The sequence below is a fragment of the Mustela nigripes genome, chromosome 9 (genome assembly GCF_022355385.1).
Source record: "Mustela nigripes isolate SB6536 chromosome 9, MUSNIG.SB6536, whole genome shotgun sequence".
NCBI lineage: Eukaryota > Metazoa > Chordata > Mammalia > Carnivora > Mustelidae > Mustela > Mustela nigripes.
Window position 1 is genome coordinate 64,632,658 of NC_081565.1, and position 24,553 is coordinate 64,657,210.

The 24,553-nt window shown below is 44.5% G+C and overlaps 1 protein-coding gene across 7 annotated transcripts in view; it reads right to left on the reverse strand.

Moving 5' to 3' along the window:
* AOPEP (aminopeptidase O (putative)) overlaps positions 1–24,553 on the reverse strand; it is a 333,646-nt gene that overhangs the window by 146,989 nt on the left and 162,104 nt on the right. For all 7 annotated transcript variants that reach the window (XM_059411725.1, XM_059411724.1, XM_059411728.1 and 4 more), the window contains exon 6: positions 107–296. In XM_059411725.1, coding sequence (XP_059267708.1) covers positions 107–296 — 190 coding nt within the window. The remainder of the gene's footprint in view (positions 1–106; positions 297–24,553) is intronic.

Consider the following 24,553-nt stretch of genomic DNA (forward strand, 5'->3'; position numbering starts at 1 on the left):
TCCTAGCGCACAAGAAGCCCTCTGCTGATCTGTGGAATGTGAACAGATGCCTGTGAACAGACTATGACTCCGGGTCGGGAAATGCTTAGGGTCACCGTAAACCCACCTGCTGTGCTGCGGCCCAGAACACGTCTTCCAAGTGAGTGGCGAACCCTTCACTCAGCCACTCCTCCGTCCAGTCCCGGGCCCCGATGGCTAGGCCGAACCAGGCGTGAGCGATTTCATGGCACAGCCGGGTCCCACACAGATGGCTCGTTCCTGTCAAGACGCTCTGAGAGAGGAAGATGATGTGTGGGCTGTGGATAATGGGGGAGAAAACACACGGGAGTCTTGTTAGAGCCTGCCCTCGCGGCTGCCCCATGGGGCGGCTTTCTCAGCCCCGCGAGCCTGTTATTATCATGTGCATGCTAGATCATGACCGATCGGCTCACAGCTTAGATGCTTTCAGAAATAAATAAAGTGGCAGTTTACGTTTCTGGCAGCGGTTCAGGGGGCTGTTTGTGCCAAGCAGTCGTCTCCGTCATCCAACGGCTATTACCCGTAATCAGTAACCTGCACCCAAGTTTTATACCCAAGAAGTGACAAGGCGATGGAAGCATTTACCCTGAAATCTGGACTGTAAAAGAAGAGCAGGTGTGAGAATGTGAAGCCCATACTGTCAGGAGAGTGATCAAAGAAGCCCCTTCAGCCAAAAATCCGGGCAGCTTACATGCAAATGGAGAAGTCATGCAGAAGGACAGGAAAAGCTGAGAAGAATAAGACCAAAATTTTCCATCGCAGACTGGGGCTGGCTACGGAGTGAACATGCTAACAGGTATCGCGGATGGGCAAGGTGTCCCAGAGACTCAGAGAAAGTCCGAGTCTCCATAAGGCAAAGCTTTCAAAGGTCTCATCTCTCTGTAGATGCTTATACACTCACATGACATAAGAAAATTTGGGCAGGGGGTAGGGTGAAGGTAACCCACCCAGGTGTGCAAACGGCCCCAGGGCTGGTACCAGCTGGAGAGATTTATCTAATCTCATTTTCCATACCTTGTTTTAAAGCCCCAAATACCACGATTAGAACTGCATAGAAGAAGTTGGAGAAAGGGAGGCTGAAAACAAGAAGCGGACAGAAAACCTTCCGTGCGTCCCCCTTCCACATTGCTCATTGATCTGGGACTTTTTTTACAGTTTGTCTAAAGGAAGAATTTGCTCTTTAAAAAACAAAAAAAGCAAAACAAAAAAACCTCTCCTCTATCAATTGAACTCGAACAGTTGTGAAACCTCCCGAATTAAGAAACCGCGCACCCTGGTTCCTTCCTTCAGAAGCCATTTGTTTGTTCTCACCTTGGCTCGGCACAAGCCAGGACCTTGCTTGGATCTGTCATCCGCCCCCACGGCCACCAGTAGAGAATGCCCCACCTGTACTTCCCTTGCACAACATCGCCCATTCAGCTCCAAGAGCTCCCCTGAAATCACAGGAGCCATGTGTGCCAAAAGAGACAGCTTTCATGTGAAATAATAACAGGGCAGGCACGCAAATGAAAAGCGCCTGCCAGGCCCTCGGCAGTCCACCAGAAACCCCAGGAATTAAAAGTGCACTCGGGGCATTTAGGACACGGGAGAGGGAGGAGTACAGTAGTTCAGTGCACTCACTCAGAAAAGCGGGGGCAGCAGGAAAGAGGGGAGGACGGGAGGGAGCACTGGTGGAAGGAAGGCAGGTGGGGAGGAAGGACCAGAGAGACACAGGAGCTAACCTCCTTCTTACTGAGAAAGTCGCCCCACGGAGAAGACAAACTGTGAAACCTGGCATCTGCAAGTCAATGACCCTTTGCTCTGGCCTATGCAGCGCTACAAAGAAAAGCCACAGAAATGTACCAAGTAAATAACATTCCAGACATACTGCTGGCAGCACTTCACCCTTTTTGGCTAAAACAAAACAGAAGTAACTGCAGGCCTTGTAAACAGGCTCCAAGCCGAGCCTGCCTGCGGCCGAAGGGTCTCCAGGCCAGAGATACAGACGGTGTGCACCCAGTGACAGGGACTGGAGGGCTGACCCGTCCGCTCAACCCGGGGAGGTTACACAAGCTGATGGCTGAAATCACAGCCAGACTGATCACCAAGAGAAAGCCTCCTGTGTCCGCGGTGACTGCTCTCTGTTCTGTCCCAGAGTGGAAACCTAGCCAAGGCCCATTTATGCAAATATCAAAGTCTAGAGAGCCTGAAGGAATGCACGAAAGCAGCTGCGTGGTAGTGGTGGTGGTGGGGGGTGGCTGTGCATTTTCCTGCCCTTTAATCTTTTCCCTCCAACGGCCTTTGTTGTCTCCATCAGACCTCCTTCCCCACCTGCCTGGACGCCACCAGGTCCCGGGCCCCAGTGCGTCTTGGCTGTGCTCAGGATGGACCCACGTGGTTGGAATCCTATACTCCCACTTCCCATCCCCAGCCCCATCTTTCTAGCGGGGAATAACTGTACTTCCTACTGTCTTCTGAGAAAGATCAAAGCTGAAATGTCCTCCTGGGTCGGAAGGAAGGGCGTTTCACTTGATATAAGGGACCCTATTATCAGTGGAAAACACGACCTTCTCCCTGAAAAGCAATTTTCCAGTTGAGAACCAGACCCTAAATCCTCCTTCAGTGGAGTCCGCCCTCTGAGGCTGGATTTTACCTGTGGGCTACTCTGGGGTCGTATTTCCCTATAAAGGAAATGGCTTCCTTCTTAAGACTAAATTAAAAACATGGAGTCAGGTTTTGATAACCGTTCTCGAGGGCTATTAACAAAATTCTGACATAAAAGAACCAATAGAATTTATTTTCAAGGAGAATTTCCTCCTCTCCTTTCGACCCTAAAAGTCAGAATTTCTCCTGTCAAGTAGGATTTTTTACACTGCCTTTTTTCAACAGTGAGGGGGGAAAAGGATAATGCTCTTAAGCTCATTTCAAGGAGTAATATTAAATATTCCTTTACGAATAGATAATCTATTTTCTGCCCACCTTCAAGATAGAATGGATGTTTAGAATTTTCTACTTCTACCTTAACCTTGATTTATAAGTTTCACCCCTGGTTTCCTCACACATTCTCGAGTTCTCAGAGCCTTATTCATGGTCCTAATCAGCCAGCAGGTCATCCGTCTTCACTCTGACAAGACCCATTGGAAAACAGGTTTTCTTGTTTCCCCTGAAAGGGCCTGTGTCGGCTGCCTTTACAAATGTCAGATTGTCGATTCATCATTGCAGAGGACAGAAGATAATCACTTCAATGATATCTTCATCCTAAAAACAGGTTTCTTTTTTTTAAATTCACAGAATTTATCACTTTTCCCAAATAAGAGATGGACTTTCAACTCTCAGAAAGCACCAGCCCCCGGAGTTGTATTCTCCATCATAAATTCCCTTTTGCTACAAGTGGTCGAGGAGGACAGTGGGACAGAGGAGGACATGTGTTCTCATTCTTTCCCAGGAGACCACCAACAGGGCTGCTCCTTCCAGAGGAGTACATGTGGTGTTGGATGTCTGTTGCCTCGCCCCTCGAGATTAAAAAATACCATTTCTGGCCTGAAAACAGCTTCTCAAGACTGCTCCTAAAGCTACCTCCCCACCCAGATTAGAAGGCTGTATCTGTTAATTTAAAACATGCTTCTAGCAGAGGAGGAAGGAGTGCCTTCATTACTCTCAAGAGCCCCTCCAATCCTTCGGGAGGAATTCAATTTGGAGCGGAAATGGAGAATTTCATCAGATCTTAAGCAGGGGCTGTTCTGTGATTTATTTCAGCTTTGTCCAAGGAGATGCGACCAGCGCGGCCCATCCTGCTGCCCAGGGAGAGATCCAGCACTTACCGATTCCAGCTCCGTGTTGCTGCCTTGGCCTGTGGGAGGACCAGCAGGACAGGAACCGGCTTTTGGTTGAGGACAAAAAGAGTCCCAGGCCACCCCTCCCATGATACTGGAGCTGATCCCAATTTCCCTGGGGAGTGCAGATTCACTTTTTGTACAGATCCCTGGGAAGTGCATCCAGGAAACCGACTTTTACGCTCCTCAAGCTTGAACTTCTTAGTGATTCAAACTTTTTCACAATCTCAACAATACGTGGACTTCCATATCCCATTATGGAGAGGAAGGATGAACCAGGAAACAAGGGGAACAGGGGCTCCTTTCCACCCCTTGCCCAAAGTCAAACTGGAGAGCTTAAAGCGTCTCCTGAACCCGTGAAAAGCAACTTTTGCTTGCATGACTTAATTACTTGCTCATCTAATTTGGAAAATTCAAAGTAGGACTCAGGGTAGCCTGGGGCAATTGGCAAGGGAGGACAAATCTAGGTACCACTCCTTAAGATTCAGAATGGGTTTTCTCTTCTTAAGCTGTGATGTGATACGTGCTAAGCACTTCAACCTATGTGTTTACAAACCAAAATGCTCAACTTGGGGCCCCTCTTCTCTGCAGTGAATTCCTGTAGTCTCCCACTCCTACATCAGCCTAATGTAGGGGATGCATCTGTGGTCCCAAAGGCAAAGGGGCACCCAGATGACCTCGAGAGCCTCTGCTCCCTCTTGGCTCTGAGACCGCTCAGTAGGAACTAGTTTCATTCCATTTGCCCCATCTGGCATCCCACTGGGGCCGCACAAGGTTGTCTTCAAACTGGAGTGACGTAAGATGAGGGAATGTTCTTTTGGGGACAGGGACTTTCAGGAGTTTGAGGTAGAAACCAGCTCTAAAAACTTGGAAGAAAACTCACTATATCTAATCAACAGTGGGATCTAGGTTTGAAAGAAAAGGGTAGCATTAAGTATAAGTTTTCCTTTAAAAATTCTGAATGGCAAATAGGCAGTAAAACATCGACTCATTTACCTAAATGGATTTTGGCTGAAACTGCCAAGATAAACCAAGCAGAGAGTGACTAAGAGAACGCCCAGGGCCACATTCCGGAGATTTCTACCAAAAAAACGCACTCTCCTTCTAAAGATTCCTATCACTTGAGCATTTGCTGGGTTTGAGGCACAGTCTGTTACACACATCATCCCATTTGACCTACCTCATGACCTCAGGAGATAGATTTTATTATCATCATTTTACAGATTATAGAAGTGAGGTAGAGAAAGGTAAAGTGACTAGCTCAACGTCACATAGCTGGCAAGTAATGGAGTTTTTCTACTCATACGGTCTTGACGCTGAAGCCTTACTCTGATCCAGTGGCCCATGGTCATTGTGTTTAGACCTGTAATTTCTGGGCTCCCATCCTTCTGTGCCAGCTCAAGTCCAGTGATGCAATGAGGCCCTTGTTGGAACTACATCTTCACGGTCCACCCAAAGGGAAGCCACCAGCCATGCCCTGGGACCTCTGTTCCCTATATCTATGTCAGAGCCAGACTGGCCTAAGGTTACCAGACCTTTTGATCACAGAGCTTCAGCCTCTTCCTTGAGGGAAGTAGAGTGATGATGGAAAGGACAGGGCACAAAGCAAGGGAAACCTCATTACTCCACTTCTGATGTCCTCAAAGACCTAAATTCCTGAAGTAACACCTCATTCTCCCAAACTCTGTCCTAGGCCAGGAGTTCCTCAGGAAACACTTCAAGGGGATGCTTAGATAGACAAGCAGGTGCAAAGGTGCTGAGGCTATTCCCCAGGAGTTTAAGAAGAGCAACAAACCAGACTTTCCCTGGCCTACATCTCCCACCCATTTTTACTAAAGCCGAACGTTTCTTTTTCCTAAAAAGACATTATTTTTTAGAGCAGCGTTAGGTTTACAGCAGAACTAGCAGAGGATACAGAGAGTTCCTATACACTCCCTCTACCCAAACATTTCTAACCTCCCCTACTATCAACATGCCCCACCAAAATGGCGCATTTGTTACTGCAATTGATGAACTTACACTGATGCATCATTATCACAGTCTATAGTTTACACTGAGGATCACTGTTGGTGTGCTATATTCTATTGGTTTGGACTAATGAATGAACGTGAACGCCATTACAGTATCACACAGCACAGGGAGTAGTTTCACTGCCCTGAACAATCACCTGATTTTTTTTTTTTTTTTCCAAGAAGAGATGGTTTAAAGCAGATCACAAACTCAAAGGTTGACAGGAGTCAAGAACATAATAAAATGAGGGATGTGGGAGATGGGGGAAGTGGATAAAAAGATGAGGGAAGTAGACAAGGAGATGAGGAAATAGAAGAAGGAAAAGGGGAGCAGGAAATAAACAAGGAGAGGGAAAAGGAACCATGGAGATGAGGGAAACAGACAAGGAGAGGAGGAAAAATACAAGAAGAGGGGGAAACTCAAGGAGGGGGGAAATAGACAAGGAGAAGGAAAAGGAGTCAAGGAGATGGGGAAGGAGATAAGGAGGGGGAAGGAGACAAGGAGGTGGTGCGGAAGGAGATAAGGAGAAGCAGAAAGGGACACGGAAATGGGGAAGGGGACAGGGAGAGGTGGGAAACAGAGAACACAAAGAAAGCAGATAACAAAAAGAAGGAGGAAGTAGACAACAAGTTGGGAGGTGAATAACAAGATGAAGGAAGTAGATCAGGGAGTGATAAGGATGTAGGGCAACAGGTAACTATAACGGAAGTAGAAAACAATAGAGGGGAAATACACAGCAATTTTTATAAACACCATGTCAAAACCAACCAACCTATGGACAGGGGCTACAATTTTCTCATCTCTGGTTTAAAGCAGTTATCGTACGGAAGAAGCTTATGCTTTCATTGCGCACGGAGGTGGTAATGACTGAGATCTGCATCCTACCAGGGTTCAGGATGGATGCTCATGGAAAATGGGGAAATGCTCAAAAGCTGAGCACAGATGACAGCTAGGAGAGAGGGGGCTCCTAGTGAGGCACAAGGAGGGAAGAAGGGGTAGCACTCAGTGACACCGAAACATTTTTGCCTGCTTCATAATTTGGTTTAGCATTGACCTCAGACCTATTGCTAATGGGGAAAATAATAGCACAGCAGCGACAAAACAGAGACCACTTCTGACTCAAGAAAACAGAGGCCATTTTTGGCAGAGTACTTCGCTATCAAAAAGCAGAGCCGTGGACACTGCCCTTCCACCCTGCCGGGCAAATCGCCCATTGCGAATGCTATCTAGACCTCAGCCCTGCGTGCTAAATGCGGGCAGCACTAGCACCCCGTTATTAAGAATTGGCTACCTCTAGCTCGGGCCACCCAGCCTGAGGATGGTGGCAGTATTGGTATCTAGTGGTTCAGCTCCTTTAAAAAGTGAAATAAAGCTACAAGTGGATGTCTCAGGTTTTAAAGCTAAGGAATCAGAGGCTAGTATTCGAATGATCCAACTGTATTTGGACTTCTTCCCTTCTGAGTCGTAGCATGCACCTAAGCGGTCTCTGCTTTCTGACAGAGGAAAACACAGAGACAACTTTTTTTGAAGTTACCAAACACGGGGTTTTGGACACCACGGACCCACCCATATCAAAACTATAAGAACAGTATTTACCGCAGCCAAACATGTCTTTTGAATCACAAAATTAGTTAAGAACCGAGAGCTGTGCACTTTCTGCAGGATCTGGAGAACTCTTCTGGTAAGTAATTACCAATGAAAACACGCTGGCAGCCTCCACTGGAGCACACAGATGACAAAATGTGATTCCCTCCACTCCCTCGTCCCCCTCCTGCTGCCGTCCTCCCCACCAGGGTGATGTTGTTTGTTCCCATAAAAGAGCTAATAAAATTAGCTTCCCCTGTGATACAGGGGAAATCTTTATTTAATAAAATAACGCATTTTGCTTCATTCCCAGAACAGCAACAAAATGGCACGCCTGAGAACCATAATAGCTCATCCGGTTGGTTTTTGCTGTGCAGATAAGTCTGTCATTTGTGGCCATGTGGAAGGATGGGAAGCTGCTTCCTGAAGGAACATGTTCAGGCGGCTTGCACAACCCTCGGTAAGAAGTGTGTGTCACGGGTTTCCTTTGAAATACGGTGTGAACACTCTTTAGGTCCACAAATCATGTCTTCCCATGTTCCTTGTCTAGAAAAAGAAAAGGTGGGGATTTCCCAAAGAACACACAGAAATGATAACTGGTGGGTGGTGGGGGTGGGGAGGTCACCCGTTGCTTCCACAACCGAGAGGTACTCCGGGAATCTGAAATCTCAAGATGTGGTCAGAAAGATTATCTAAGTACTGTGCCGGGAGCGGCTGAGAGCACACGCGAGGCAGAAAGGCGGGTCTGGACGGCCAGAGGCCCAGGCACGGCAGGGCACTGCAGACTGACGGAGTGAGTCCTGAAGCAGATGTTCATGCAGATGACAGGGTCCTCCTGCTAGACAGCCACACTGTCAGTTAGCTTTCAAAGCCAAGCTGCCTTGGGGCATGGCTTAACAGAATCAGATCTCTAACTGAACCAAAGGTAGATCTAGGAAGACAGAATGAGAGGAAGCAGAGTTCAGGTTGTCTCTAATGGTTGGTCCGATGGTGGTGAAAAAGGAGGTGGGGGGAGGGAAGAAGAGGAAAAACAAACTATTAACGATGCCAATAAACTCTTAAGACATGCTTACTCTCTCCCAGGCACCATTCTGCTTACTCCACCTTCACTAAGCCATTCAGTTCTAACAACAAGGTCACGATGGGCACAGTATTGTTATTATCATCAACCCCATTTTATACACAAATAAACTAAGCCACAGAAGTCACATCGCTTGTCCAAAGATCCCAGGGTTAATCCGCAACGAAGCGGATTCAAACACAGGCAGCCTGGCTCATCTGTGTGTTTCGCTTGTTCAATATCTGTGGGCTTCAGAATCACTTAGAGGCGGGGTTGCTAGATAAATACAGGACACCCAGTTAAATCCAGATTTCACATAAAAAATGAATAACTTCTTAGTGTATGTCCTATCCCATGCAATACGTGCTAAACCTGGCAACCTTACCTGGGGGCTTGTTAGAACAGATCACTGGGCCCCCACCTGCAGAGTTGGGTCAGAGGCTGCAGCTGATTAGCAGCTGGCCCTTTCAGAGGGGGCCCCAGGCCCTCAGACTCCATCTCCCCCCCAACTTTCTGTTTCCTCACCACTGGCTCAGTCCACTTATCAGGTGTGTTTTCTTCTCCTCCTTTCTTATTAGCAGGATTAAGAGAAAAGCAATATATTTCTTTTTATAAAGATTTGATTTATTTGACAGAGAGACATCGAAAGAGGGAACACAAGCAGGGGGAGTGGGAGAGAGAGAAGCAGGCTCCCCACAGAGCAGAGAGCCCGACGTGGGGCTTGATCTGAGGACCCTAGGATCATGACCTGAGCAAAAGGCAGATGCTTAAGGACTGAGCCACCCAAGGGTCCCGCAAAATATTTCTCCTACCCGTGTCTCCATTAAAAGTGGGCAGAGAAGACCAAGTGTTCTAAGAGATGCTCTGCCATGCACCTCATTTAAATTTGCTGCCTGACTCCTTAGAAGCATGTGGACTTAATCTCTTATTTAGTTTTCCTTATGAAAAATTCTATCAACCTGGTTCATGTCTAGAAAACAGTTTAGCAAACTCTTGCTCCACGGAGGCACCAAAGTCAAAACCAAATTTCAGCCTCCCTCAAGTCAGTCACTCCAAATTCCATACTACTAAGCATGGCATTAATTAGGTTTATTGTATTTTTGAAATCCAAACACAGTTTCAATTATTACTAGTCACTAATGGCTTATAATGAAGGCAGAGCTTGTTAGCTAAGCAAACAGCTGGCATGTTTGTTGAAAGTGTAAATAGAAGGGAAATTCGTGAATTAAATGAATGAATTCGCTGATTGTTCTGGCTAGGCTGTCAAGAAGCATTCAGCTGCCACAACATATATCACCACCTTTGCTGAAAGGATTAGCCTGCCTGAGTTATCTTTATCCGGTCAGAGATCTTCTTAGTGGTCGCTTACAAAGTCAATGTCTCTCTGAATTTTTGAAGTATTCATCTGCATCAATAAATGCCATTAAGGATAAGGGATCACCTGGCTTGGGGGGGGGGGGTGTTCATAAATAACTTTGCCTTTAAGAACAATAGCCATATCCCCTCATCTTTATTTGACTCCACAAATAGACAAACAGACTAACACAGCATGCCTAAGGATATAAAGGGACAATATGTCTCATATTTTCCAGGGTGGTCCTAGAAAGTATGGGGCAGATGGTCATTCTCAGACATACTGAACTTAACAGCATTTCCCTTTAAAAGGTAATAAACTACACCAGAAACAAAATAATAAACAAATAAAAGGTTTCCCTCTCCAGTCTCCTGATTTTTAACTATGCTTTTTGTTTAAAATTCCTAGTCTTTCCCTTTCTTCTTTCCAAATGGAAGTTCTCTGTTTACTGGATATCTATAGTTAATTCCCATTTCTCTCTGATGTGTTCAGCATGCTGGAAGTGTAGGGGAGGGTCACAAGAGTTCCTCTCCTAAGTAATTCTTGGTGCCCATGGGCCCATTCCTGGGCGGTTGCCTTCTGGTCTCGTGAAAAGACACCTGGATCTGTTCGTAGTATGTTTAGCTGCAAGCAACAGAAAAGACAACGCAGGCTGGCAAACGCCTATAACAAGACCCCCGGAAGAGGGTGGTTTCTGGGGTTGGCTCAGTGACTCAGCCATGCCATTACAGCTCTGGGTCTTTCTATCATCCCACTCTGCCAGCAGTTCTTACTGTGTTCACTCTCATCTTCAGGCCTGCCACCTCTTGGTCCCAAGTTGGTTACCACAGCTCCAGGAACCACTTTCATGTTTAACATAGAACATAAAAGTGGGAGAAAAGGGGTGCTGTGCCAGCAATATCTATCCCTTTAATCAAGAAAGCAAAATGTGCCCTAGAAAGTCTACAGCAGACTCCCTCTCACTGGTTACCCCAAGCTGTAAGGCAGCACTGGGAAGAGGCTCTTTGGCTTTATCTGATCCCAAGGCCGAGCGAAGCAGCTGGAAGATGGGGGTTCTTATGGGTGTAGGGCTGGCTACAACACCTTTGCACAACCCTCCGTCTCAGAGATGTTAGAGAGCTATTTCTTGCATCCCTTAGAACGCAAATTCTTTCAGAAGAAACAATGCACTAAGAATTCACATGGAAGTTTTACTAATGTATTTCATATTTTTCTAGCTGGAGGCAATTTGAAGATGGGGACTTATAGGATGGGCAAGCTGATGTCCTTCAAGGGCACAGTCTACCTATTTCTCAACTTAACATGATGCTGGCTGACATTTGGACTTTTGTTTTACCTTCTTGGCCTCCAGGAAAAAGCTAAAGGCAATGCTGTTATGTTATGGTGGTTTTTAAGAACTCAGGCTTTGGGGACAGAGTCCTGCGTTTGACTCGTGGCTCTCCCAATAACAACTGCATTGGTGTTTAATAGTGCTGCTCTAACAAATGACTACAAATGCAGTGCCTTAAAACGACACAAATCTGTCATTTCACAGTTCTGCAGGTCAGAAGTTTGACACCAGTCTCACTGCTTTTAGAAGTCAGGACACGGGGTCTCGTGTGTGTCAGGTGGGAGGTGACTGGAAAGGGGCAGAAAGGGGGTCTTCTGCGGCATAGGTCACATTTTCTTTCTTTCTTTCTTTTCTTTCTTTCTTCCTTTCTTTCTTCCTTCTTCTTCTTCTTTTCTCCTTTTTTTCCTTTTTAAAGATTTTATTTATTTGACAAAGAGAGACACAGCGAGAGAGGGAGCATAAGCAGGGGGAGTGGGAGAGGGAGAAGCAGGCTTCCCACTGAGCAGGGAGCCTGATGCAGGGCAATCCCAGGACTCTAGGATCATGCCCTGAGCCCAAGGCAGATGTTTAACGACCGAGCCACTCAGGTGCCCCCACATTCTCCTTCTTGATCAGGGTGCTAGTTATAAAGGTATATTCAATTTATGAACATTCAACAAAGCTGTACACTTGTGTACTCTTCTGCAAGGTAGTGTACTTCAGTGAAAAGTTAAAAAAGAGAGAGACAAGCATGTTGGGAGGTGGTCATTTTCTTCTTGGAAAAATTAAGGCAAAGATTCAGCCAGAGCCCCATTGGAAGGGACAGGAAGGAGACCAGAGATAGGGCAGCTTTTCCTTAGTCCCTAAAGCTGAGTGTACTCCAGGCCAGTTTCCAACACTAATTACATGCGTATTTGAAATTTTAAATCTCTTGAGGAAAAGGTGTTTTTTGTTTTTTTTTTTTTAATTTCTTTTGCCTTAGAGTCACATTTCTGTTGCAAGTGAAAGGTACCTTGTACCCTCCAGACACCTGTAAAAACAGAACTGATATTGTCATATATCCATGCTGGCTTCATTTTGCTTCAGACACAGTGGAAAACATGCCACTATAACAAACCCCCTTTCCATCCTGGCCAGCTGGAAAATTACGTTATGACTGAAATGACATCATACAACTACGACACTGAGCCAGCGGCAGCTCTGAGAAATCTGGGTGAGGCAGTGACAGCATGGGCAGAACGCCACTCGGCAATGAATCCCACCTTTTATTAGCAAATGGCTTTTTTATTGCCATGACATTTCAAAAATGAAACTGTGGCAGCCACATTGTTGGAGGCCATTGATCACTTAACGTCCCTTATCGCTGAAACTAACCATGTTGGTCCAACAAGATGAGACAGGGAGGAGGAGAAAGCTTGTTTTACCTTTTTTTTTTAATTTTTATTTATTTTTAAAATTTCTTTTCAGTGTTCCAGAATTCATTGTTTATGTACCACACCCAGTGCTCTATGCGGTATGTGCCCTCCAGAATACCCACCACCAGGCTCACCCAACCCCCCACCCCGCCTCCCCTCCAAAATCCTCAGATTGTTTTTCAGAGTCCACAGTCTCTCATGGTTTGTCTCCCTCTCTGATTTCCCCCAACACCTTTCTCCTCTCCATCTCCCCATGTCCTCCGTGTTATTTCTTATGCTCCACAAATAAGTGAAACCATATGATAATTGACTCTCTCTGCTTGACTTATTTCACTCAGCATAATCTCTTCCAGTTGATACAAACATTGGGTATTCATACTTTATGATGGAGGCATAATACTCCATTGTATATATGGGCCATATCTTCCTTATCCATTCGTCTGTTGAAGGGCATCTTGGTTCTTTCCACAGTTTGGTGACCATGGCCACTGCTGCTATGAACATTGGGGTACAGATGGCCCTTCTTTTCACTACATCTGTATCTTTGGGGTAAATAGTGCAATTGCAGGGTCATAGCGTAGCTCTATTTTTAATTTCTTAAGGAATCTCCACACTGTTTCCCAAGTGGCTGTACCAACTTGCATTCCCACCAATAGTGTAAGAGGGTTCCCCTTTCTCCATATCCTCTCCAACACACGTTGTTTCCTGTCTTGGTAATTTTAGCCATTCTAACTGGTGTAAGGTGGTATTTCAATGTGGTTTTGATTTGAATATCCCTGATGGCTAGTGGTGATGAACATTTTTTCATGTGTCTGTTAGCCATTTGTATGTCTTCATTGGAGAAGTGTCTGTTCATGTCTTCTGCCCATTTTTTGACATGATTATCTGTTTTATGTATGTTGAGTTTGAGGAGTTCTTTATAGATCCTTGACATTGGCCACAGCAACTTCTTTCAAGATATGTCTTCAAAGGCAAAGGAAACAAAAGCAAAAATGAACTTTTGGGAGTTCATCAAGATCAAAAGCTTCTGCACAGCAAAGGAAACAGTCAACAAAACAAAGAGGCAACCCAGAGAATGGGAGAAGATATTCACAGATGACACTACAGACAAAGGGCTGATATCCAGGATCTATAAAGAACTCCTCAAACTCAACACACATAAAATGGAAAGCTTGTTTTAAAGAACTAGTTCCAAAGGCAGAAAACCAGGGCCTGGGGCTAGGGCAGTGGCACCTCCTGGGGGATGGGGGTGGGTTAACCGTCCCTCTACTACTATCAGTTGTTTCTAAAGGGGCCTTAAGTGGTAGTAGTCATAATAATAGCATAAGCAGTAGTAGTAATAATAGCATCTACAATAATGTTCTTTGATGTAGAATACTGACGTCCTCTAAGCAAAATCCAGCATGCTGATTAAGCAAATACAATAGGACAAGGCCCTGACTCTCCTCCATCTTTTCCACTTTTGGGATGACCCATATGAAACTGCTGATACTTAAGCATTTTCGACACCCCAAAATGGGCAATCTCATATGGCTCGTCCTATAGACTGTCCCTCCCCGACTCAAGATCCTTCTCTGCAGAGAGGTCGGGAGCTGCCACAAGATCTTTGAAAATTTCCATACTTCTTAAACAGCAGAGAATTAGAAACACCACACTGGAAGTGCCGAAGATAGGTCCGGGGCAAATGACAGTGTGTTGTCCTCAGAAAGTGGTGCTCCTGATCAGTGCCCCCCACACTGCCCGCATCCTGGCATGCGCCAGCTCAGTGTGCAGCCAGGTGTTTCAGGTCAGGAATAGATCCTGAAGTCAAAAGCAGCAGAAGGAGTGGCCAGAGCAGGGAGACTGGAGGGAGGCCGAGCTGATGTGCAGCTGACGTGCCGCATAGCTTGTGACCACCTAAGACCCATGTCTGCACCTGCAAGCCAGAGGGAATGAGCCTAGAACATCACAGCAGAGAAGCTGGAACCCCAGTCGGATGGTGTGATTTCAGCAACCCAGCCTCGCATAGATGCCGGACCCTTCATAACAGAGTCAACCCCCATTAGACTCGGGTAATATATGGTCCCAGGGCCCAGAGGGAGATAACAGCCACTGCCCGCAAGAGGAACATGCATGCCACATATGTTTAGCCAGCTGCCAGGAAGGGCGCTGGGAAAGAGAACGGGTTCATTTTGATGGAGTATTAGAGGTGAGGAGGAAAGATGAGCGTAGGGAGCTCTGTCAAGGAAAAGAAATTAGCCCATGGGGATTGGGGGTGGGGTAGGCTAAGAAGAGAGGATCTTGGGCAGGGACATGGGGTTCAAAGGCCTATGTAGAATCTGGCTTATAGGGGGGAGATGGGCTGGGCCACGGAGATAAGTTAATACCAAAGTGGGTTAGGTAAGAGACTGGTTCTGGAATCCCTGGACAATACATCCAAAAGGGATCTTAGAGGCTCACCCCTCCTCATTCTACATATGAGAAAACAAAGACCCAGAGAGCTAGCTCATTCATTCCCCGTTTTGGGAGCTGCCTCTGTGCCACAGCAAATTCACATCAGACCCAGGTCTGACAGACATTTTGTTCAAAACCGTTTCACGAAATCTCAGTCACAGCAGAACCAGCACAGGCCCCATGCCTAAAACTGGTGGCTGAGGCAAAGCTAGGAGCTCGTGGCGACTGAGGGCAGAAATCCCTGTATGCCATACTCCGCAGCCATGGCCACGGCCACAAAATGCTTCTGAGATGAACATTACGCCGTAACAGCAGCTGCTTACTGGGATGCTCCCTCTGGTAAGATCTGGCCTTTTCTCCCACTGACAGAGGGCTACCCCAAAAGAGAGCTTCAACCACATTACCCGTTTTTTTCCCCTGTCGTTCACCGGTTTCACATGGGAGGAAAATAACAAAGCAGAGAAAGAACATTCCATACTATTTCTAAGTAGAAAAAGTGTCACATCTTCAGTGCATCACTCTAACAGTATACCTGACTGTTTTAGAATTTTCTCTCTTGTTCTTTCATTCATTTTTTTTTTTTAAGGCTCTGCAAATTGACCTTTGAGTTGAACACATCTCTGGAAAGAAAGCCTGGCATAAAGAAAAACTGGGTTATGCGGGAGCGTCAATGCAGGTAACCTTAACTACAGTGTTTGCAAAAGCAAACACTGTAATGTATGAAATAAAATATTAATAGCCATTACCTCAGTCCTTCTGAGAACAGACCTGACTCACAGCATCCGTGTGGCGTGATCTCCACACATGTGCCTCACCGTGAACACTGCTCACGTTACCAGGCCATAGAAGCCTCAAAGCAGGCGAGACCAAGTCAAGTGTGTGTTTTTATTCCATAATGTCATGGGCAACGCTGCTTATTTTGGCGACCGAGTTCAGTTCTGGATTTACCACCTTGTGCACATTTAAGACGAATCACCTAAACACATACTAGGAGGGTTGGCAAAATTATTTTCAGCTTAAAACGGAAAATACTGGAAGAAAATGAACATCTCTAGGTTATTTATCAGTGGCTGGAGACGCAGTCACTTGGCTGAACTCTCTGACATCTGAAAGCACCAAAAGGGCAAAGTATTTGTGTTAACAGATATACTTCTAAGGCCTCAGAGTTACGAGTTGCAAATGAACATAATGCAATTTTTAAATTCCACATGTACGGTGTTAACTATGGCAAAGACCTGTAGCTTCTCAGGGGCTTAGGGTAGGTCTGGTTTCTCCTTTTCTCCCTCTGTCCACTCTCTTCTTCTTCAAGTGCCTTGACTTGTACCAGCACATGGGAAAAACACCACAAATGTGAGTCCCTCCTTCTTATGCTCTCTCTTAGACTGCTAAGTGCTTTCAAGTCTGTGTTTAGAATTGATTCTTCAAATCCCCCCTGAGATAGTATAAAGGGAACAGTCCGCTTGTATTGGCAGGGGGCCCGGAGGAGAGGATGGCTAATTTACTCCTCCAGACGGGATGCTGGCACAGTCCGTGGCTGGACCGAAACTAGCTCTTCTGGCCACAGCTTAGCGGCGGGGCTCCCGAGCTAAACTGCTTCTTTAGGTGGCCTGCCACACCGAGGTGTGTTCTTTAATTCTGTGCAAATAAATTTGGTGTGGTTGGAGAGGTGGCAGCGGACGGGAACCCACCCACAGGCAAATGACGTCAAAAAGCTAGGGGGAAACATTGGGCTTCTCTGTTCTCCAGAAGCTTCTGCTATGTTAAGCAACCTGAGAAGGAAGCTGACTTTCCATTAAAAACCAGCCGCTTTGGCAGTTGTTAGAGACAGCCTGGGGTCTTATACTTCCCCTCTCAGGAAAAGTGGGGAAAATAATTTCCATAAGTTGGAAAGGAAGAGGCCTGGAGTTCAAAGAGTTTCAGAGCTGGAAAGGCACTTAATGGTCATTCGGTGTAACCACCACTTCCAAACAGCAAGAAAGGAAACTGAGGCTCCGAATAGGCTACAGACTGCGTCTCGGTCCCTGACTGGCCAGGGTAGCTCACTTTCTAGACCGACACAGAGCCTACACCTTTATCAGCAGCTCGAAGGAGAAAATACCTTGCATTCTAGTTTGCAGAGGGGTTATTACAATGGAGGTCCATGGTTGGCCAAAAGAAGAGATGTCTTGTCCACTGATGCTCTGAGGTCCAAGATCCTGCTAGGGAGGAAGCCCTGGAGAGGCTGGGATGTGTGTTTGTGTGTGTGTGTGTGTGTGTGTGTGTGTGGGTGGGTAAGGGGCACATAATAGGCCCTTCCCCCTACACCTTTGCCCATAACAACCTGACGCGTAGGGTCAAACGCACTTTGCAGCTGACCCTGCCCCCTGGGACTCTGGGAAACCACACTGCTCGAGGGCCTGGGGCCAACCACTAGATTTCTCAGATCTTCAGCTTTCTCCTTTGCAGAGAGAACCCTGAGGTGACAGCGAAGGGACAACTGAGAAGCAGCATGCAGAAGTCACCCAGCAGGGTTGTCTACACGTTCCACACGTGGCTGCAGGTTCAGCTCTTAAATCACTCATATATCAGAGTGATTTACGTCACTCACAAATGTGTTTGTATTTCCTTCAGTAAATTAAGTCTCCTATCGGTGACCTCCCAAAAGAGAAATTCTTCAATTAATAAATAGTAATACCCTTATAACTTTAAAAGGCCCTTCACATCCAGCTGTTCTTTCTCTTTTTAACTGAACCTCAACAGCTTTTTGAGGGCTGTGGATTTTTTTCCCCTTTCGGGTGAGAAAATGAAGACTCAGAAAGAGGGAAAGACAGAGCTGGGCCATCAAGCTCATGTGTAGCTGGCTTGCATTCCAGCCCCTCTTCAAATGGGACTCTGGACACATGCACAGCAGGGCCAGCTTCGGTTCCATGGTTCACAAAGTGAATTCATTCTGAGAACATAAATTCTTGGTACAAGACTTGGTTGGACAAAAAGGACACAGAGGGTAGATACTGGAGCTGAACCATCCATTCATTCAGCAGACGTTTACTGAGAGCCTGCTAAGTGCCAGGCTTCTGTGCTTGGTGCACGGGATACATTCACAAACAAAAGGGGCAGAGACTAAGGTGGTTGGAGAGATCACAGTCTAGCAGGGGGCAACATGCTGGAAGTTCAACTCCACTTCTGTGCTCAGTTATTCACTTCTCTCCCTCTCTTGGTTCCTGTGTTTTTGTTTACGAATTCAGATCTGCACATCCTCCCCCCACCCCCAACCTACTTGGTGCTCTGCTCACTCAAGGGCTTCTGCAGCCCTTCCCTCCCGGGCTCTGATCTCTACTCCCCGCTGAAATGACAGGGGTGATGGATGGTTTCGCACAGTGTCTGACTGAGTTAGTCTGAGTGTTGGCAGTTGTTAGTGATGGGCGTTATTATCTGATCCTTGAAAGATTTCATTATGTGTAGCTTTCTATCATGGTGTTTACTGGAAGCATGTGTGTGTGCGTGTGTGCCTGTGTGTGCGCATGTGCACATGTGTGTGCATGTGTGTATGTGTGCTTCCCAGAATATACTTTACGATAGGTTTTAAGACGGTTGGGGCAAAAGAGTGAGGTGAGCAACTTTCCAATAAGTGCTCAATGACATGTAGAGGGAAGGTACATTTGAATGACAAGGCTATCCCCATAAATATAATGATAGGCAAGAAATGACAGAACATATATTTTTACTGTTTTGATTAAATTAGACTTTGAAATTAAATTTTTGTCTTTTTTTCTTTTCTGTATGTAACTCTAAGTTTCTTTTCTTTTCTTTTAAAGATTTTATTTATTTATTTATTTATTTGACAGACAGAGATTACAAGTAGATAGAGAGGCAGGCAAGGAGAGGAAGGGAAGCAGGCTCCCTGCTGAGCAGAAAGCCTGATGCGGGACTCGATCCCAGGATGATCCCAGGACGATCCCAGGACTATCCCAGGACCCTGGAATCATGACCTGAGCTGAAGGCAGAGGGTAACCCACTGAGCCACCCAGGAGTCCCTGTAACTCTTAGTTTCTTGATCCACAAACAGACTCCATCTCACCTCTCTGCTATCTGAGGGCCTGGGACCATTATTTAATGCAATGCCTACACAATAGTTGCTTTTATAACATTTTTAAAAAGATTTTATTTATTTATTTGACAGAGAGAGAGAGATCACAAGTAGGCAGAGAGGCAGGCACAGAGGGGGTGGGGGAAGCAGGCTCCCTGCCAGCAGAAAGCCTGATGCGGGGCTCGATCCCAGGACCCTGAGACCATGACCTGAGCCAAAGGCAGAGGCTCAACACACTGAGTCTCCCAGGCGCCTCTGTTTTTATAACATTTTACAACCACTTTTCTTAAACAAAATGTAAGTGGAGCATAAAGAAACCAATATTTTAAATCTACCAAAAGATCACCACCTGCTCTTGAGCTTGTTACCGAGATGAATGAAATGCATTCTTTAATCAGGAAAAAAAGGACGAGAGAGGGGAAAAATCACATAAAAGCATAAGTAGCAACTCAAAAATTATTTTCTTGGTTTATTTTATGTTGCAGCTACACAAGCCATCCCTTTTTGTGTATCCATCAATAAGATATCTGTTGTGCTTTTGTACAAAGAACAAAGATGCTTTTATCAATTCTCAAAAGTCTGTAGGACCAACCATTCATGCTGTCAAACCCCCTAAAACCCTTTCAGCAAATAATGAAATCCATCAGTGACAAATGTCAACATACTAATTTGTTAAATGCAAAACAAAAGCAACATTCAGACAAGACGCTTCATTTCATGTTATATCAGCACTCCAATTTGTACCAAGTTTATGGCAACCCACGGATCATGCAATATTAAACAGGACTGTATTACAATGACTAAAACTGGAACAATAAACTCGCCTTAGTGAGGATGCTAACAGTGCAGCTGAAATCTGTGCTATGATTCTAGTACATTCAACTGTTTCCAAACTACCAGAATTTATGCGAAGACACTTATTTCTAATAAAGACTGGTGGCCTAAATGACACAAATACATGGATTTCAGGTAGATTAAAAAAAAGAAAAGAATATTGGAAAATAAAATTGACGTCCTCAGAAGACTAAGAACTCAGTTTAAAAAGACCACTTAGAGCAAAACGGAATTCTTCAGGGTATGAAATGTACAATGAAAGGATCTTTCTCATTTTCATTGTTAATCATGATAAGAAGGATATTTTAACTGAAGCGGTCATATTTCACATCATGGCAGGCTTTAAAAAGAGAAGCCTGAAGGAAACAGGAGGACGGGAGATGCCGAGGGGCAGGGCTCTATCTGCAGTGTGAGAGGGAGAGCCATTGGCGTTTTTTGCGATTTTTTTTTTAAGATTTATTTATTTATTTATTTATTTATTTATTTATTTGAGATAGAGAGAGAGAGAGAGAGAGAGAGAGCGAGTGCACAAGCAGGCGGGAGCAGCAGGCAGAGGAAGAGCAGGCTCTCCAATGAGCAGGGAGCCCGATGCAGAACTCGATCTCAGGACTCCGGGATCATGACCTGAGCTGAAGGCAAACACTTAACCGACTGAGCCACCCAAGTGCCCCTTTGTGATTTTTTTTTTTTTAAGATTTAATTTATTTATTTGAGAGAGAGAGAGCAAGCATGAGCAGGGGGAGGGGTAGAGGGAGAGGGTGAAGAGAGGGAGTCAGAAGATTAACCAACTGAGCCAGCCAGGTGCCCCTCCCATGATTTTCTTAAACACAGCTTCAGATGACTGCCCAGTGGCCCTAGAGGACTCGCAGTGCAACAGTCAGAGGGCTGGCATGTCTGACAAGCTTCAAGGCCAGACATAACTTGAGTGCAAATCCTGGCCCGAGTGCACAATAACTGTGTAACTTTAGGCCAAGTTCATTGCCTCTCTGGGCTGCAGTTTCTTATCTCTAATATAGACATCATACCTACAGTGTCAGGGAAGCTGTAAGGATTTCCAAAGTCACGAACAATTTTGATACATGAATGTCTCGGCCAGACTTCCCTCAAATCATTTGATTTCACCCTCTATATTTTCAGAGAGATTAATTTAGTCAGGCTTGTGGGCACTCAGCTGAAGATGTAGCAAAGAGCACCATTTCAGACAAGAAGAAGGCCAAATAGTGTAGTTGTGGTGCACAGTCAAAGAGCATCAAATGGCAATCAAATAGTAATCACAAGTATTTTAGTGATATTTTTTAAAGTGTATCTAGTTTGGATTTCCATGTATCTTCAATCAATTCAATTACCATAAAGAGAGGGTGAGGACGACACCTGCTGCGTCTGACTACAGATCCATTTGCTACCATTTTCCCCCAGCACGGGGGCCTGTTACAATCTTTACATCAGAAGCAAACAAGCAGAACTACTTCAAGGAATGGAAATGCCAAAAGTTATCCCAGAAAGATAAAAATGAGCTTCCAATTTTCTTCTTTAAATGGTGTGTGCACACACAATACACATTAAGAAAATGGTAGGAAACCGAGCGCAAGAAAATGCACCTAAATTGTACTGGAGGTAGACAAACACAACTTTGTAGGAGATACGTCACACAAATCACACCACTGCTGTCTTGGGTAAATTCCCAATTGGGCAATTGCCACCCACCTATCTAAAATGCCAGTCCTTGTCATTTCTTTTGGATACAAAACCTACCTATGCTTCCCATCCTAAAAAGGGGCATGCAGGCGGGTAAAACATTGAGTAGCAGCTGAGTCTCACCTACACAGTAACCTGTATTCTAACAGCTGACCTGCTCACCCTACTCTGGATTCATTTGCTGAGCTGAAGCACAGAACACCAAGTAAGATCCAGCCAGCTTCATTATTTTCTTTCTCATTTTCTCAACATCATTCACACAAAACCCTATTCACCCCTTTCTACATATGTGTGAGTAAGAAACACAAAATAACATATTCACTGGAAACATGACTTTCTTTCCTACTTAAATAGTCAATTAACAGCACACATAAGTCAACTCTAAGTTCTTGATACTCAAAATGGGACCAGGACCATCAACATCTCTTGAGAGCTTACAAGAAGTGAAGACTCTTGGACTCATCTAGCACTGGCAAATCAGAATCTGAATTTGAAATAAGATCCCCAGTTGATTCATATACATGTTAAAGTTTCAGAAGCACTTTCCTAAGTGAAAAGTATATGTGTTTAAGTGAAAATGATGGAAAAAGTCAGAATTTTTTTTATCCTCTTGTGGACCGCAAAATGTATGTGGGACACTGAGAACCAGAGGGTAGTCCTAAGTACTCAGGGTTAATCCCACATTCAAAAGATAAAAGGCACAGTTATCAGATGAACACTGGCCATATGTGGAACACTGAGCCAAGTGGAGGGGGTTCAAGGATGACAAGCACAGGGCCTTTTCCCATTTAAAACACTCACTATTCCCTCAACATAATAAAGGCCATATATGACAAGCCCACAGCTAAATCATACTCTAAAGTATCATACTCTACCTCTGAGATCAGGAAAAAGACAAAGATGCCTACTCTCACAACTTTTAGTCAACCTAATATTAGAAGTCCTAGCCAAAGCAATCAGGTAAGAAAAAGAAATTAAAAGCATCCAAATCGGACAGGAAGAAGTAAAACAGTCAATATTCGCAGATGGCATGATAGTATATGAAGAAAATCCAAGACTCCACCAAAAAACTAGTAGAGCTCATCAATAAACTCAGTACAGTTGCAGGATACTAAATCAATATACAAAAATCAGTTGCATTTCTAGATACTAATAACAAACTCTTAGAGAAATTAAGAAAACAATTCCCATTTACAACTATATAAAAAAGAATAAAACACCTAAGAATAAATATTTTAAAATCATTTCACTTTATTATAATAAAAAGTGTACTCTTTAATCCCCACCCTCCTGCCCCCTCTTCCCCTCTGGTAACCATTAGTTAAGAGTATGTTACTTGGTTTGTCTCTCTCTCTCTTTTTTTCCTTTGCTCATTTGTTCTGGTTCTTAAATTTCATATATGAGTGAGATCATATGGTATTTCTCTTTCTCTGCCTGACTTATTTCACTTAGCATTATATTCTCTAGCTCTATCCATGTTGTTGAAAATGGCAATTATCCATTCTTTACTAATGGACACTTGGGGTGCTTTTGCTTTGGCTATTGTAAATGATGCTGCAATAAACACAGGGTGCATGAATCCCTTTGAATTAGTGTATTTGTATTTTGGGGGTAAATACCTGTAGTGTGATTACTGGATCATAGGGCAGTTCTATTTTTAATTTTTTGAGGAACCTCCATACTGTTTTCCACAATAGCTGCATCAATTTGCAGTCTCATCAACAGTGCGTGATGGTTTCATTTTCTCTACATCTTTGCCAACACTTGTCTTTCTTGTGTTTTTGATTTTAGCTGTTGTGAGAGGTGTGAGGTGATATCTCACTGTAGTTTTGATTTACACTTCCTTGATGATGAGTGATGATGACCATATGTCGCCTATCTGGACGTCTTCTTTGGAGAAATGTCTGTCCATGTCTTCTGCCCATTTATATTTTATTATAAATAATAAAGGTTTTATTTAGAAGTTCTCATCACAAGAAAAAAATGCTAAACTGTGTATGGTGATGGTCATTTACTAGACTTATTGTGGTGATCATTTCACAATATACACAAATATGTAATCATTAGATCACACACTTAAAACTAACAAAATGTTACATGTCAGTTATATCTCAGTTAAAAATGTAATACAAAAATAAAAATAAACTACACTTTACTATACTAGTTTATTAAAATTGCCACAGTGAAAGAACGTATTGGGAGGTATGGGGGCACAGAAGGAAGCAATCAATTATTTTTTAATTTGAACAAATCCAAATACTCTATTCATTGTCATTCCCCATTAAAAGGTGGAAGTTGCCATAAATATAAGTCAAGTCCACATGAGTCAGGGGAGATTATGAACATTTGATTTCCTGGTTATCGATAGTGGGTGTCACATTCTACTTGTTTTGGTAAATCTCCCATCTAATTACTTACTGCAATGATGTTTCACACTACTTACTCTACTTTGCATGGATTAGAAACAGAAACCCAAATGGTAACCACGCCTGACTTTAGGGAATATGGAAAGGTCAGTTTTGCCAAGATCTGAGAGAAAGTGAGCTAATCCAAGCATAGACTTACTGTAGGAAAGACTTGAGCAAGGTCTAAGAAATGGGGCACCAGGGAAGCATCCCACTTAACTTGTGAGTCAGATGTATCCTCACTGCAAAGCTTCGTGATTTTGTTTAAAGTCAGTTCCCAGAATCTCAGATATATCTAGAACCAAAAGCTAAGTAGAAAACACGCTGAAGCCAAATATAGATGACATTTGGATTATCAACACTCCCCATTCTCCTCTCTCAGGGAGAAACCTGAAAGTTGACAAAGATACAGACATGCACAGAAAAATGTTTCAAAGAGGATTATTAGTATTGAATACTATTCCAGAAGGAATAGCTCGTGTCCCATGATATCTCCTATCCAAGTACCATAAAACATTTTCTTAGTGCAGTCTGGGGCAGGAGCAGTGAGAAATGGGG